At 36.5% G+C, this 17,983-nt stretch overlaps 2 protein-coding genes across 2 annotated transcripts in view; one reads left to right on the top strand and one right to left on the bottom strand.

Moving 5' to 3' along the window:
* The window catches only part of PEX13 (peroxisomal biogenesis factor 13), a 31,164-nt gene extending 27,054 nt beyond the window's left edge, over positions 1 to 4,110 (bottom strand). The window contains exon 1 of the mRNA XM_053712044.1: positions 3,987 to 4,110. Within this exon, the coding sequence (XP_053568019.1) occupies positions 3,987 to 4,063 (77 nt within the window). The 5' untranslated portion in view covers positions 4,064 to 4,110. The remainder of the gene's footprint in view (positions 1 to 3,986) is intronic.
* Positions 4,111 to 4,216: 106 nt separating this feature from the next.
* PUS10 (pseudouridine synthase 10) overlaps positions 4,217 to 17,983 on the top strand; it is a 372,401-nt gene continuing 358,634 nt past the window's right edge. Inside the window, 3 exon segments of the mRNA XM_053712643.1 lie at positions 4,217 to 4,306; positions 7,120 to 7,256; positions 10,165 to 10,398. Coding sequence (XP_053568618.1) covers positions 7,131 to 7,256; positions 10,165 to 10,398 — 360 coding nt within the window. The 5' untranslated portion in view covers positions 4,217 to 4,306; positions 7,120 to 7,130.

Raw genomic sequence — 17,983 nt, 5'->3', positions numbered from 1 at the left:
CGAGCGCTACACCCAGGGCCTTAAGCTTACTAACTATAGCCTCCTAGTAGGCTAACAATACAAAAGTTAAAATGGGGAGAGAGTAAGCGCTAAAAAGCTTAAAAGGCTAGTAAAAGGTACATTTTAATACATATAAAAATTTACAAATGGCAATCAGACACATGGATCCATGTCTGACTTAACAAAAAAAAATATATATATAATAAACAAATCTAAAAATATCTAAAAATATCCAATGGAGTATAGCATGTGACGCTGACTTAGTGAGCCAGTGATGAGGAGTTAGGACATGTACATTCAATAATATAAACAACCTAAGTGAGTGATTGAGTGCACACAATAGCTTTCAACAAAGAAAAATAGCTTTCAACAAAGAAAAATGCTATATATATATTATTGAATGTACATGTCCTTCTAACTCCTCATCACTGGCTCACTAAGTCAGCGTCACATGCTATACTCCATTGGATATTTTTAGATTTGTTTATTATATATATATTTTTTTTTGTTAAGTCAGACATGGATCCTTGTGTCTGATTGCCATTTGTAAATTTTTATATGTATTAAAATGTACCTTTTACTAGCCTTTTAAGCTTTTTAGCGCTTACTCTCTCCCCATTTATGTTTACTTAAAAAGCAGGAATGTAAAGCTTAAAGGGACATGAAACCCACATTTTTTCTTTCATGATTTGTTAAGAGCAAGCAATTTTAAACAACTTTTTAATTTACTTCTATTATCTAATTGCTTCATTCTCTTGATATGCTTTGCTGAAAAGCATATCTGGATATGCGCAGTAGCTGCTGATTGGTAGATGCACAGATGCCTTGTGTGATTGGCTCACCCATGTGCATTGCTATTCCTTCAACAAAGGATATCTAAAGAATGAAGCAAATTAGATAATAAAAGTAATTTGGAAAGTTAGTTAAAATTGTATTCTCTACCTGAATCATGAAATATTTTTTGGGGGGTTTAGTGTCCCTTTTAGAGTTGGCCCATTTTTGGTACAGAACCTGGGTTATGCTTGCTTATTGGTTTTCTAAATGTAGCCACCAATAAGCAAGCGATATCCAAGGTGCTGAACCTAAAATGGGCTGGCTCCTAAGCTTTAAATTCCTGCTTTTTAAATAAAGATAGAAAGAGAACAAAGAAAAATTTATAGTAGGAGTAAATTAGAAAGTTGCTTAAAATTGCATGCTCTCTTTGAATCATTAAATAAAAATTGGGGTTTAGTATCCCTTTAATGATTAGGATAGAATATACAATTTGAAACAACTTTCCAATTTACTTCTATTATCAAATGTGTTTCATTCTATTGTTATACTTTGCTGAAGGAACAGAATTGCACTACTGGCAGTTATCTAAACACATCTAGTTAGCCAATCACAAGAGACAGGTGTGTACAAGCACCAATCACCAACTAGCTCCCACTAGTGTAGGTATTCTTTTTCAACAAGGAATACCAAGAGAACAAAGCACATTTGAAAATAGAAGTGAATTTAAAACTGTCTTAAAGGGACACTGAACTCATTTTTTCTTTAATTTCTTTAATGATTCCGATACAGCAGGCAATTTTAAGCAACTTTCTAATTTACTCCTATTATCAATGTTTCATCGTTCTCTTGCTATCTTTATTTAAAAAGCAGGAATGTGATGCATAGGAGCCAGCCCCTGGGTTATGCTTGCTTATTGGTGGGTAAATGTCAGCCTCCAATAAGCAAGCACTATCCATGGTGCTGAGCCGAAAATGGGCTGGCTGCTAAGATTAACATTCATGATTTTCAAATAAAGATAGCAAGAGAATGATGAATAATTGATAATAGGAGTAAATTAGAAAGTTGCTTAAAGGGACAGTAAAGTAAAAAAAATCTTTCATGATTTAAATAGGGCATGTAATTTTAAACAACTTTCCAATTTACTTTTATTACCAATTTTGCTTTGTTCTCTTGGTATTCTTAGTTGAAAGCTAAATCTAGGAGGTTCATGTGCTAATTTCTTAGACCTTGAAGACTACCTCTAATCGGAAAGCATTTTGACAGTTTTTCACCACTAGAGGGCATTAGTTCATGTGTTTCATATAGATATCATTAAGCTCTGGCACGTGAAGCTCCTAAGAGCAAGCACTGATTGGCTAAAAATGCAAGTCTGTCAAAAGAACTGAAATAAGGGGGCAGTTTGCAGAGGCATAGATACAAGGTAATCACAGAGGTAAAAAGTATATTATAACTGTGTTGGTTATGCAAAATTGGGGAATGGGTAATAAAGGGATTATCTACCTTTTTAAACAACAAAAATTCTGGGGTTTACTGTCCCTTTAAAATTGCATGCTCTATCTGAATCATGAACGAAAAGATTTGAGTTCAGTGTCCCTTTAAAATGACATGCTCTGAGTTATGCAAGTTTAATTTTAACTTTCATATCCCTTTAAGATATAGATATATTTACAGTTCCAGTCCTTGCACTCTCACTTGCAATCCTGATACATACCCGGGTGCTATTTCACTAAGTTTTAATGAATATAGATCTGTCCATAGAAAAGCACTCACAGGATTTTCATACAAAATCTCCAACAATCTTTATTCTTGCATCTTTGAAAATAATATGTCGATGTTTTGGCTATAGTTTCAGCCTTTTTCAAGACAAACAAGTTATAAAGTGCACTTTATTGATAGTATGCACTTTATAACCAGTTTGTCTTGAAAAAGACTGAAACTACAGCCGAAACATTGACATTTTTTTTTTTAAAGATGGAAGAATAAAGATTGTTGGAGATTTTTTTTATGAGAATCCTGTGTGCTTTTCGATGGACATATCTATCTATCTATCTCCACCCTGTATAGCAATATCATAAAAGGAATCTTGCTCAAATAAAAAAGGGGAGCATATAAATTAATATTTACTTGACACTACAGCAACAACACCAGGAAATATTGCAATAACATTTTTCAAGAGCATGTATCTATTTTTATTAAAGGAATATGAAACCCAGATTATTTATTTTGTTATTCAGATAGAGCAAGACATTTTAAAAAACTTTCTAATTTACTTCCATTAGCAATTTTTATTAATTATCTTTGTATCCTTTGTTGAAAAGCAGGGACAATATGCACATGGGCCTATTTGCATAATGCCATCACCTATCTCCCCAAATTTCAAGCAAAGAAATACATTTTGAAGAACATTATAAAAACATTAGACTTTATGCCATTGGTGACAATGGTAATGACAGCAGATTGAGCAAAACATCTGTTGTTTACAAGGACATTGACTAATTTACATGTAACTTGATAGCCAGCCTGATTATTGAGGAGACAACACAAATATTTAACCCTCTCGCTGCCACTATATGTCAGTAATACACATAATTAAAGGGACAGTCAAGTCCAAAAAAAACTTTAATGTTTCAAATAGGGCATGTAATTTTAAACAACTTTCCAATTTACTTTTATCACCAATTTTGCTTTGTTCTCTTGGTATTTTTAGTTGAAAGCTAAATCTAGGAAAGCTAATATGATAATTTCTAAGCCCTTGAAGGCCGCCTCTAATCACATGCTTTTTTATTTGCTTTTCACAACAGGGTAGGGCTAGTTCATGTAAACCACATAGATATCATTGTGATCACGCCCGTGGATTGTGGCAGACACTGCACTAATTGGCTAAAATGCAAGTCAATAGATAATAAATAAAATGTCATGTGATCAGGTGACTGTCAGAAGGTTCTTAGATACAATTTAATCACATAGGTAAAAAGTATATTAATATAACTGTGTTGGTTGTGCAAAACTGGGGAATGGGTAATAAAGGGATTACTTATCTTTTAAAAGAACAAAAATTCTGGTGTTGACTGTCCCTTTAAATAGACCCTCTGCTCCAGCAGAAACACAAATACTTAGCGTTGCTGTCAGCTGGACTTAGCCTTAAATCTTATAACGCTGCAGCTGGCAATTCCTAAAAGCCTTCAGCCTCCAACTCCCACTCATACACTCACTGAAAAGACGTGGTCGGCAGGCCACCGAGTACCCGCCGAGTTTCCCAAGGTTTAGGAGGAGGAGGCTGCGCCGCCATCCTGCTCTACAGCAACACCATGTACAGGCAGTACTAGCCGAGCTATGGCGCATCGAGTAACTCGGAGGAGGTAGGGACAAATTACTATTCCGATAACTCGGCGCGCTATTACTTTGGCCTGAAAGTTGCTTGGTGCACTAAGTAATTAAGTCCCTCATATGGTTTTGTGTCTCTGGGTCCGTCTCTTTATTTTTCCCCCCGGCTGTCATTGACGCTGTTTGTGCGACCCACGTACAAATTTCAGTAAGATAAATGCAGTTAAAACGAGACATAATCTTATATATATATATATATATATATATATCTCATGCACGAATTGTCCTTAGTATGAAATCGTAGGACGTAGGTGTATTCTACTACCGCCTCGGCACATTATCATTCTTATATCAGATTGCCATACATATTTACACCATCACATGTTTCCGTTCTTTAAAAACATTACTTTGTATGCCTAACCCATTTAACTTTATTACTGTCATTCATTTACATTAATGGTAACGGACAGATGGATTCATTTAAAATATTTACAGCTGAAATTAGAACATGGGCGCATTAACCCATCATCATGTACTGAATACGACATTGAAACGTGTTCCTTGAGAATTATTACAGACCATAATAAGTGTTTGTAAAATTCTTCAGCATTTAATTCTAAGACAATCAATTATACAATATGGGTCAGAACTAGGCTACTTGTGCCTGGTTTGGGAGTGGGTGTTAAGCTTCTCTGCATATATTTATTTTAGGAACCTTCTGAACAGCGCAGGGCACAGCCACATACTTATTTTTGTTTGAAATTCTTTTCAGTCTTGTATGTGAAAGATGGGTCGTTTACATAGTTAATAGTTTATTTGTATTACTAATAACTAAAAATGTTTAAATGGGCATTGCAATTGATTATTTAACATGTATAATATGGTATTCAACTGATCCTGCATTGAATACAAATATATATATTTTGTTTGTTTGTGAAAACATATACAAGTTCTCAATTAGAGCAGCCAGTGAACTATTAATCCCTAGGGATAGATTTAACAGAAACATTTTAGTTTCAGTATCAGTTTAAAGAGCTTTAAAGTGAAGGTAAAGTTTTACCTATCTGTAAACAGTAACACATTCTTCCTAGTTTAAATAATACAATTGCTAACTTTATTTTTACAATTCACTATATAATTGTAAAATAATCTTGTTCTATATTTACATAACGTTCTGTTAATAACTTCTCCCCACATCCATTTCCTGATCTTAGTGAGAGAGTGACGTATAGAGCGGTCCCACCCGCTCTATACGACTGCGTTCGGGCAGCGCTCCAAGCAAACTGGGACTCGCTTGGAGTGTTTTCTTCACACTTGCAAGTTAGACGCTAGGCGTCTTTTGAGCGCTCTGCTGACGTAAGTCCCAGCACTTCCAGCGTGCTGGAAAAGCTGGGACTTTTCAGAGCAAGCTCAGACGCTTGGCAACATGGAAGCCTCCACACACGTGTTGCTTGTGGAGGCTGCCATGTTTTTATAAGCAGCAGAGGAGGGACAGGTGAGGTGGATAAGCCTTACAGCAGCATTTAGTACAGGGCAAAGTGGAGAGAGGTTACTTAACTCTAGGTAACTTGGACACATTTCCAGAATCAGCTGCTTGTCCTGTCTCAAGCTTTTATGAATTCCAAGTAATCCTGAACAGTCGTCGCCCTACGTTTTAAATGGCATCAAATAAATAACGATTGTTTCCACATGTTGGTTTCTGTACGTATGAAAGCAATAGTGATCTATGTGCCTTTAGGTTACTGAAACATTGTTATGCCGAGAATGGTTTCCCCGGTGATTCTGGTTTCCCTTGCCTTTCGTCAAACATCAGAACTCTGACCCACCTCCATTCAGTTGCTCTCAGCTCAGCCCCTGTAGCTTAACCTGCCCCATTCATAAATAACTTATGCAGCACAAACATTTTACAGGTATGTAAATGATGGGAGCTGCAGCCCTTATATCTTTATTTATTATTAGCTGAATGGGGCAGGATAAGCTACAGGGGCTGAGCTGAGAGCAGCTGAATAGAGGGGGGGGGGGGGGCAGAGTTCCAATTTTTGCCGAAAGGCAGGGAAACCAGAAACACAGGGGAACCATTCTAGGGGTAACAACTGTGTTGTGTAACAATGCTACAAGGGAGCTTAGAAAAAACGTTTGCATGCGCAAAGTCCATTATTGTGCAGCAGATCCCTTTGTGCATGCAAACGTTTTTTCTAAGCTCTTTTGCTTGTGACGTCACCTAGCGCCACGTCATCGCTGGAAGTGAAGTGCCTCCACTAGCTCCTGAGCACTGCCCGAACACGGCCTACGTGTTTAAAAAGCGCGTTCAGGAGGATCCAAATGAACTGCGCATGCGCACAGCATTGAATACTAAGCAATGCGCATGCGGTAATCTGCTATCCCAAAAAATTATAAACTCCTGCTCAGATCATCCCTTAGGTGAATTAAGTAATTTGACTGCCGCCTAACGGCCAGGATTTCAATAGGCAGAAAAAAACGTGACCTGCAAATAAAAAATAAATAAAAATTATGTCGGGTTGAATTTACGGCTCAACAGCAAGTAAGTTTAAAGCAGGGGTGTCCAAACTTTGCTCTCCAGAGGTTTTGGAACTACATTTCCGATGATGCTCAGCCAGCATTTTATCTAGCTGAGCATCATGGGAAATGTAGTTCCAAAACCTCTGGAGTGCAAAGTTTGGACACCCCTGGTTTAAAGCTCTAAAACTCATTTTATACTTCAAATTAAAAAAACTGATGAATGAAAGCACTATTTATTTAGGGTGACTAGTATAATTAGATAATGCAATCGGGCAAACTTTACCTTCACTTTAATTTAATAACTTTACATGTAAACATGTTTTAACAAGTTTAATTAATGCTCAATCATATGAATTATTTTAATGTTTTTTCCCCCCTCTTAGTTTGCCTTGACCAGTCATTATTTTGTAGACTCTTAGAAATGGCTAATGACACTTCTAAAGTTTTATTACCTTCTTATGAACGCATATGGACATCTTTTATATGTTTCTCTTCCTTAAGGATCGACTACCATGCTTCTCATAGAAGAAAAGTATAGATCAGTTGCACAGAGCTTCCTGTCTTCAGGCACATGCCCACGTTGTGTCCTTCGCTTCTGCTGTGTTGCATTTCCAGGTCCATATCGGCTTCCGTACCAGGTGTGCTTTGATTCACTTTTTATAGTATGATACCTGTCATGCACAGGAGTTCCTTATCTATAGTTGTTCTATAGTAATGTTATAGTTACTATACTTTAAAATTGACTATACTTTAAATAGACATACGTACAAACCTATTTAATTAATTCTAATCTTATTTTCTGTTCTTCATGTCATTCTTCTCTACATGTTGTCTCTTCCAGTTCTCTGTTAAATGTATTATTTAATTTGCACCAGTGGTCCCTTCTCCTTCTTATCTCAAATTAAAAATAATCTGTCTCTGATCTATTTTTGATAGTTAGCTATATTTTATTTTGACTATGTTTTTCAGAGATAAACCTTATTTTTTATTATTAAAGGGGCAGTAAAATATAGAAACCCACCCCAAAACAAACAAAAATAACCTTTAAATAATATACCCAAGTCTAGACAAACCAAGGAACCAGGCAGCCACTGGCTACTAGATTTTTACCCCTGGCTCCTAACATTACTCTCCATATATCTAGAAACAAATGCCACTATCTGGCTCCTTAAAGTGTGTCTAGTGCCTAAATATTCTTATTGGCTCCTAAATTTTAAACAGATTTGTCGACCCACCTAGCCATTATTTTTTTAAACAATCTTTTATTGCAAAACTGGATCTGGGGCCTGTTTACGTGTTGTGCAGTCCACCCCTCTGTAGTAAATGCTGTCCTACTTCTCCCATAGCCTTCAAAGTGAATGTAAAGTTTGACGAATGTGTGCCCGGTTTTTCAAAATTCTATTAAAAACAGGGGCACTTTCATTTATCAAACTTTACATTTCACTCGTTTTGTTAAAATACCTTCTATTCTTGAAAGCCGCTCCAGCGCTTCCCCCGCCAGTCGCAAGTCTCTTCATATGTCAAAAATGAAGAATCCGGCTTCCTCCAATCACAGCTTGGCCTCAGGCAATGTTTGCTCTGGGGGGGGGCTGTGATTGGAGGAAGCTGGATTCGTCATTGCCGTATGAAGAGGCTTGCGACTGGATTTTTAAAAACCGGCACACATTGGTCAAACTTTACATTCACTTTAACCAGAGTGCTGTCATGTGGCTCTAATTTAGAAGCTATGGATTCCAATTTTAAAGGGACAGTAAACTTACAAAATAATGTTAAATAATTCTGCACAAAGAATAAAAAATCTTGCAATGCTTTTGATTTATAAGGCTGCCGCTAAGATAATGTTATATAATTCTGCACTATGTATACACTCATTTTCATATAACTGCATGTAATAGACACTACTATAAATAATAAGATGCACAGATACTGATATAAAAATCCAGTATAAAACTGTTTAAAAACTTACTTAGAAGCTCTCAGTTTAGCTCAGTTGAAAAGGTAGCTGGAAAGCCCACTGCAAGTGGGAAATAAGACACTCCCCCCTCCCCCTTCTTTTGCATATGAAAAGACCCTTTACACAAACAGGAGCAAGCTGGAGAAGGTAGCTGACAGTATTCACATAAAACTTTGGGGCTTGGTTAGGAGTCTGGAAATCAGAGCAATGTTATTTAAAAATAAGCAAAATTATACATTTAAAAAAAACAAAAAAAAAAACTTTATGGGCTATATAAATAGATAATCTACAAAACATTTATGCAAAGAAAAAATGAGTGTATAATGTCCCTTTAACAATTCCCCAGTTTTGCATAACAAACACGGTTATATTAATACACCTTTTACCTCTGTTGATTACCTTGTATCTAAGCCTCTGCAGACTTGCCCCCCTTATCTTATTTTGACAGACTTGCATTTTAACCAATCAGTGCTGACTCATAAATAACTCCACTGGAGTGAACACAGTGTTATCTATGACACACATGAACTAGTACTGTCTAGATGTGAAAAACTGTAAAATTGCATTGAGAAAAGAGGCGGGCTTCAAAGGCTGATAAATGAATATATGAGCCTACCTAGGATTAGCTTTCAACAAAGAATAAAGATAGCAAGAGAACGAAGAAAAGTTGATAATAGGAGTAAATTAGAAAGTTGCTTCGAAATCCCATGCTCTATCTGAATCACAAAAGACAAAATTTGGGTTCAGTGTCCCTTTAATTTTGAGTAGACTGTCCCTTAAGCATAATAATATCAGTGGCAACATGGGACGCAGACAGAGTTGCATATTGTACGCATGAGCTGCACATAATTTTAAACATGGTTGCTTATTGGTGTCAAAAGAGTGACTCAAGTGAGTGCTTATGCTTAAATATAAGGCAGGGCTTGACAAATATGATTTGAAAATCTAGGAGCCAGCACAAAAAAGAAGAAAGCATACAATGCATGCCTTTAACCAAACAAACTGAGGTACAAACAAAGGTGACACAAGCCTTTTGTAATTTCCCTAGATGCATACAAAACACGGAAATGGTGCACATCCCATGTCAATTTCCAATTTACTCCCATTAGCTAATTTGCTTACTTCTCTTGATATAATTTGTTGAAGAGAATAACTATACTAGTCTCAGTAGCAGCAATGCACTACTGGGAGCAAGCTGCCAATTGGTGGCTGCATATATATGCCTTATGTCATTGGATCACCTGATGCATTCATCTATCTTACAGTGGTGAATTGCTTCTCATTTGACAAAGAATACCAAGAAAATGAGGCAACTTTAATAATAGAAATAAATTGGAAAGCTGTAAAAAATTGTATGCTCTATCTGAATCATGAAATAATTTTTTTTTCATGCCCCTTTAACCCTAGGCCAGTGTGCCTGACTTTTTACCTGGAGCAAAATCCCCACCCCTTGCCCTCCTCTCCGGACACCCATGTCTTAAAGTGAAGGATAATAAAATGTGTACTTATAAAAGAAGCAAATCAGTTTTGACGTGTGTTTTTTACATTAAGAGTTCAAACTGTAGTAACTAAGTAATATTCCCCTTCTTTAGGACCTGGTTTGTGAGCTGCAGAAGTGTCTGAATGCTTCCAATGACAATAACAGTGGTTTCCCACCAAGCAAGAAACTCAGGCTTGAGGTAACAAATGATTGTGAACACGAAGGTGAAAGCGAAGCAGTGAAAAACCCACAGGCAGAGATGGAGAATGACTCTCAGTTTACAAGAACCTGTAACCTGTGCTTAGGGATTCTCCAACACCTTTGTGACTCTCAGTTTATAAACAAGGTAATATATGAACTGCGTTTGTATTGCGCTGCTTTATTTCAAGCAACTTAAAGGGACATTAATGTATTTTTTCTTTGTTATGTCTAAAAGGAACTTTTTTTTTTTTGCTTGTGAGGTGTGTCGCTGTGGAAGTTTTATATTATGAGCCAGTGGACAGTCTGTCCCACAGAATAAGATGTGCAAAACACAAACTGTTCCTATTGGTTTCAAAATCAACTTTATACTTTTTTTGTGTGTACATATGCCTTTTCATATACATGATAGAATGTGTTCAAAAGGACATGAAAGTCAAAATAATACTTTCATGAACATAGTTTTTTTAAAACTGTATATTTTGAATAAATCCGGTACTAAAAATACCTGACTTCCACTACCCATGGGCCGTATTTGGCATTCTTTTATAAAAGAATAGCCAAATATGCATGTCTAGAAAATATAGCTATAGTTTACTAGTCAGGTGTTAAAAGTTACTAGCCCAGAGAGAAAAATTACTAGTCCACTCAATGTTACAGATATTATTATTATTATTATCATTTATTTGTAGAGCGCCAACAGATTCCGCAGCGCTATAAACATTGGCGGTATACAAGGTAACATTTAAAGGGATCAAATGGGTAAAGGGCCCTGCCGAGAGTCGCACTGTTGCAGTCAGCTATTATGAAGGTGATCTACAAACAGTTGGGCTCTTCGACTTACATGCTAAGGGGGTTCATGGCGGATAGTAATAGAGGAGAGGAACTGATATTAGGGAAGATTAGTGTACGTTGTATGCATCACTGCGCAGTAGAGTCTTTAGGGAGCGTTTGATGCTTTTAAGGCTAGGGGAGAGTCTTGTGGAGCAAGTCAGAGAGTTCCACAAGATGGGAGCCAGTCTGAAGAAGTACTGTAAGCGGGAGTTAGAGGAGGAGAGTAGGTGGTCATGAGCAGAGCGAAGGGGACGGGAGGGAGAGTATCTGGAGACAAGGTCTGGGATATAGGGGGGAAGCAATGCAGTTGAGGGCCTAGTATGTCAGAGTCAGAATTTTGTGTTTAATCCTGGAGGCAAGAGGAAGCCAGTGAAGGGATTGGCAGAGAGGTGCAGCAGATGAAGAGCAATGTGAAGGAAGATGAACCTGGCAGAGGCATTCATAATGGATTGTAAAGGATCTAGGCGGCAGCTGGGGAGACAAGAAAGGACGGAGTTGCGGTAGTCGAGACGGGAAAGGATGAGAGAGTAGATTAGTTGTGTCTTGTGTAAGGAAATATCTAATTTTAGAGATGTTTTTACGGTGGAAGCTGCAGGATTTAGCACAGATAGGAAAAAGCCAAATGTATTACTCATTAACTAGTGGAAAAGTGACATTTTCAAGGCCTGCATATAATGCTCAAGACACTACCTCAAAAGTATACCTATTTAATAATAAAAGTAAATTGCAATGTGTCTGAAGCACATACACAGAAGTTTTATCTCAGTCTCCTTTTCATGTTCCTTCAAGCTTTTTAAAAAGTGTTTGATATATTTTACTGCATTTTATGCACAAAAAACCTTGTCAAGTAAAGGTTCAGTCTCTCTCACCAGATCACTGTCTATGTGCAAAGTGGAGTCACAAGTAGTTCTGTAGGAATGTCAATATCCTGTTAGACAAAATGAAATGTTGACATTTGCAGACTTCAGGTGTTGTTTCTATCTTTAGATAATAGAAATGTCAAAACATAGATAGAATTTTAGTTTTAGGTAGACACATTTTTACAATATACTTCCATTAGCAGAAATGCTTCTAGTAAAATGTATTACTGTCTTTCAGCAGCATTCACACACATGCTGTGAGTGCCCATGCACCATTATCCAAACACTAAACCTTCTCATGGAGTCAGGAGTGGCTTGTATGACACAGACCTAGAATTTAGGGAAGGACCTAAGTGGGGGTTTAAAACTAGCACTCATTCCTATGCAAATTGTTTAATCATTAAAAGTAAATACTTTATTAAGTCATTTAGTTAAAAAGGAGAATACTAACTCCTTAAAGTACCAATTAAACCAACCATGTGAAATAATCTTAAACTATTATGTTAGAACACCCCCCTGTTTCCTGGCCGATATCAGCAATCCTCAGCGTCAGGTGCCAGGGGTCACTAACAATGTGAATAATTAAAAGTGCAAAATTCACTGTTTAAACAAACGCGTTTCGGCTGTCTTCGCAGCCTTTCTCAATGTGAAAGTGACAAACCGAGGCCTGGGTGCTGTCCCTTTATGTACACATGCCCCACAAAGTAACTATCCTATTACATCTTAGCAGTTGCTATACGCCCTTAAGATGGCCAATCGTCGTTATGTAAATGTCACTAAGTGGGCGTGTGGTTAGGCCATCCACTAATTGGGTATCGGCTGGTTACGTATCCTGTTTACTTTTGACCATGGTTTACACTGTATTCATAGCGATCCAGCCTTAGCTCTTAATATGCCTAAACCTTATAGTACTGAGTACGTCTTGTGTTATATCCGACGTCTTTAGATACTATGATGTGCTTACATGTGGTTACATATGCAACAGTTATGTCTGGTGGATAATGCGGGTGTAATATCCTGTCATATAGAAATAGTCGTGATTCAGTACGACATAGTAATAGGTATATGGGCTAATACAAGATGATTCCGTTTGTTAATACTCACGTTGATCAAATAAAAAAACATTTTTTACAGATTTAAAGTGGCAAATATGTTCACCTTCTCGTGACTAGCAACCAGTGTGCATGGTAATAGGTTAAATAATCCTATATATCACACCAATGATTCGTACTGTATTATCTTAACGGATTAACATCTTTAAACCATAATGTAGTCCGTAATGAATAAACCCCATTCTGTCTGACCCCACACTAACAGACACACTTTAGTGCATAGATGTGGTACTATTTCCACAGAAAGTATGGTATAGTAATAGGATATTAATGTGGTCATATCTTGTGTACAGGCAGCATTTGTTAGTGGTGAGACTTATAATTTGTATATTTAGTCCCTTAGAGTAGCCATAAATAACCATGTTTTGAAAATCCTGGTTTGAGGGCATATATGCAGAATTATGTTGCTCATCCATAAACCCATCATAGTTCTTATACAATTAGAGAGGAAACATTAAACTCAAAATGAGAGTTAGAGCTGTATCTACATATTCTGCAACCTTACCCATTATTAGCAGTAATAAATTATATCTTGGTTTTAGGTGATTTTTAAAGTCACCGTTGTAAAATGTTGATATGGTGAAACCAAGTTATTTCATTTATTCTCAAAAAATTATTATTAACCAATGCAAGTTAAACTGACTTGTGCTATTAGAATAAATGTACCCTCAGTGTTATATTCTCAATGTATTGAGAGAAAGAGAGGTTCTAGTCCAATATGTGAGTTTGAATCGCAATTGTTCTTGGATATTTGTACTACTCATTAATGCATATATGCAGAAATTATATTATTACACCACTCAAAGATATATCAAGTTATCTCAACGTTAAAGTGTTCCTCTGCAAGTGATATATACACTCCTTTACAGATAGACCCAATAGTTGTTTGCTTCATTCATTCCGTTGGGCATAATGGTGTTAAAGGGACAGTCAACACCAGATAGATAATCCCTTAATTACCAATTCCCCAGTTTTGCATGACCAACACAGTTATAATTATACACGTTTTACCTCTGTAATTACCTTGTATCTAAGCCTCAGCAGACTGCCCCCTTATTTCAGTTATTTTGACAGACTTGCATTTTAGCCAATCAGAGCTGTCTCCATGGTAAATTCATGTGCATGAGCTCAATGTTATCTATATGAAACACGTGAACTAATGCCCTCTAGTGGTGAAAAACTATCAAAATGCATTTAGATTAGAGGCGGCCTTCAAGGTTTAAGAAATTAGCATTTGAACCTCCTAGATTTAGCTTTCAACTAGCTCTCAACTAAGAATACCAAGAGAACAAAGCAAAATTGGTGATAAAAAGTAAATTGGAAAGTTGTTTAAAATTACATGCCCTATTTGAAACATGAAAGTTTTTTTTGGACTTGACTGTCCCTTTAAGTTTAAAGATCCAATTAGTCTCTTTTTGTAGTAAAGTTTTTTCACAATTACCACCTCTGATCCCTGGCTTTACTCGTTCTACACCCCAACATTTAAAAGATGTTGTTGTACCTGTATGGAATTTGTGGAAATGCCTAGCTACTATCTGTTTCCCTTTGTCTAAGTCATTTTGAACATTATGAATATTACTCAAATGTTCTGTTATCCTGATACCCAGTTTACGTGTAGTCATACCTACGTAAAGAATATTACACGAACAGGATAAACAGTATATACCATTGTTGCTCTGACAATTAATGTGGGTTTTGATTTTCCAGTTTTTCTCTAACCTGTCAGTGATAGCTTCCTTTTTAATCATAAATTGGCATGTTTTACAATGTCCACACGGGATAGAGCCTTTGTAGATAGATTTTTTTTCTTCCTATTCCTATCAAAGTGGCTTGTAGTCAGGTTATCAGTTAGATTTTTAGCCCTTCTGAATGTGAATGATGGTCTGTCAGGAAGGAGTAATTTGTAATTTTTCATCACTTTTGAGAACGTGCCAATGTTTATTGACAATAGAAGTAAATTTCTCACTTTGGCAATTATATGTGGATATAAATATCAGAGAATTGGATTCTGATATAGCCTGCTCTTTTGGTTTAAGGAGTTCAGACATGTCCTTCGCCATCGCCTTTTGGTAGGCTCTGGCCAGGAGTTTCTTTGAATAGCCACGTTTTAATAGTCTGTCCCTTAACTCTAGGGCTGATTTCCTGAATGATTCTAAATTAGTACAGTTTCTTCTGATTCTTAGGTATTCCCCATATGGAAGACCTCTAACAGTTGAGGGATGATGATGACTACTAGCATGTAGTATGTTATTTGTGGCTGTTGGTTTCCTATATGCCTCAGTAGTCAGTTGGTCATCTTGTTTATAAAATAGTTAAATCTAGGAATTCTACCTTTTCTGTACTTATGTTGTAAGTCAGGAAAAGCCTGAAAGGATTTGTATGTAATGTTTTGTCAAAATCTCCCAATAGTTCCATTGTACCCTCCCATACGAATAGAATATCGTCTATATACCTAGACCAGTGGGTGACATATTGAGTGTAGTTCCTAAGAGAATCATGGAACACTACAATTTCTTCCCACCAGCCTAGGTATATATTCGCATAAGTCGGTGCACATGAAGTGCCCATGGCAGTGCCACAGATTTGCAAGAAAAATTTGTCATTGAAGACAAAGTAATTATGGATAAGAATAAACTTCAAGAGTTTTATAATGAATTATTTAGTTTCCATACATAATTCTGCTTCTTTTTCCAAGAAATGTGCAATTGCTTTAATCCCCCATTCAGTCTGTATACTTGTATACAATGACTCAACGTCACAAGTAACAAGTATAGAATTCTGGTTCATCTGGATATTCTAGATATTGTTTAGTATATGCATTGTGTCTCTCGTATAGGAGGGGAGATCTTCCACTATATTTCTTAGTCTGGCATCAACATATTTGCTAGCCCTTTCCATTAAAGACCCAATCCCTGAGACGATAGGTCTCCCCGGGGGACAATAAATATTTTTGTGGATCTTTGATAAAAGATATAAAGTGGCTACTTTTGGATTGTTTACAGAAAGAAATGTATGTTCTTTTTTGTCAATAACATTCTTAGAAAGAGCAGTATTAATCCGACTGTTGTAGTTCTCAAGAAAGTTTTCTGTAGGATTCCCAAATAGTCTTTTATAACATATAGAGTTATTCAACTGTCTTGCGGCCTCATCTATATACATAGTTGTGGGCCATATCACTATATTTCCCCCTTTGTCACTATTTTTTATTTGTACGTCCATCCAGCTAGATAATTCCCTAATAGCCTCTGTTTCTGACTTAGACAAACTAGACTCTGTACCTTGTCTAGATGCATTCATAGTCAGTATATCATTACAGACTAGGTTCAGGAATGTAACTGCTTGGGGGGATAAATTGGGATTTTGGTTTCAGTATTTTGCGCCAGCTGTTATTAGTTGGTTCATTTACTCTATCATCATTGTCACCTAAAAGGGGGATTAGGTTGTTCAAAGCTGTTAAATGAGTTGGAGATAGAGTATTGGGGTCCTCTGTATTAGAGAAATACTTTCTCAATAATATTTTTCTGAAAAATAGGTGTGTATCTTTGATTGCCTCAAATTTATCTATTTGGTTGGTCGGTACAAAGGACAGACCTTTTTTGAGTGCAGAAATATGTGCTGATGTTAGTGTTTTTTCTGATAGATTAATAATGTTAAGGTTCATGGTTTCTTTGTTAACATAATTTATTTCTTTTTGTGGGATTGTGTACCTTTCGCCTTATGCAAGGTTGTATTCCCTCTTCCCCTCCTAGTACTACGCCTAAAGTGGTACAGCCTAAATTAATGTGTGGTTTGGTCTTTTTGTTTAGTATGGGCTTGGGAATTTGTTCGCCTTCAGAGAGTTCACCATCGGTGGAATCATATTCTTTGTCTGTACAGTCAGAATCTGGGTATTTATTAGTACTATTGCTCCAAGAATATACCTTCCCCTGAGCATAATCTGTTAGATCCCTGTCAATTTTTCTCTCTTTTTTTATCTGAGATAAATTTTGCGAAATTTTCTACCTCGCTTTTAGTTTTATTGTACGATTTTTGCAAATCCTCCCTGGATTCAAAATGTTTTAAATCCTCGCTGATTTTGGTGATTTCCTGAGTCGCTTCTTTAAGTTTATCAGTTTCATGTTCTACAAGATATCCAATTAGTTTTAAGGAGCATTCAGTAAGTGATCCCTCCCATTTAGTCTTAAGCTCCGGTTTTAAGTCATAGAATGACGGGAACATTTTCAGGCGTAAGCCTCTTGGTATCACAATATTTTTGTGATAGAAATCATACATGCCTATGTTCCACTGTCCCTTAATTAGTTTTTTCCGGATTTTCTTAAGGTCTTCTAACGGTTGTAACCATTCCCCCTAAAGTATCACCTTCAGTAGTATTTTTATTTCTTAGATCAGAAGTTAGATTTTTAATATCATCTCACCATTTTTGCATTTTTGCAGTTAGATCAAAAGAAATCATTGTGGATACAACTGTGCTCAAGTAATAAGGAAAATGGAGAAGCTTGAATGCTGCTCCAAGAGTAGAATTAATATAGAGATTATGTTACTGGCACTAGTCAAAGTAGTAATAGGAATTGATAGAGCAGTGCTCACTACACTGTCCGGTGCTACCCCCCAGTATAATATAATCAAAGCTAGAATTTAGGGAAGGACCTAAGTGGGGGTTTAAAACTAGCACTCATTCCTATGCAAATCGAGCCCATTTCTGGTTCAGCACCTTTTGTAGCGCTTGCTGATTGGTGGCTAAATGTGGAGCAGCTACTTTATATTTGTACTTATATGGCCAAAGCAAAGAAATAAATAAATATTCAAGAGAACAAAGAAAATTTAATATTAGAAGTAAATTATTTGTTTAAAATGACATGCTCTATCTGAATCGTGAAAAAAAAAACATTTGAGTTTCATATCGCTTTAGTGAGCTACTAAAACAACG

Source organism: Bombina bombina, chromosome 4, assembly GCF_027579735.1.
Source record: "Bombina bombina isolate aBomBom1 chromosome 4, aBomBom1.pri, whole genome shotgun sequence".
In the NCBI taxonomy this organism is placed as follows: Eukaryota; Metazoa; Chordata; class Amphibia; order Anura; family Bombinatoridae; genus Bombina; species Bombina bombina.
Note: the sequence above shows the minus strand (reverse complement) of the source record. Positions and strands in the feature narration are given on the sequence as shown.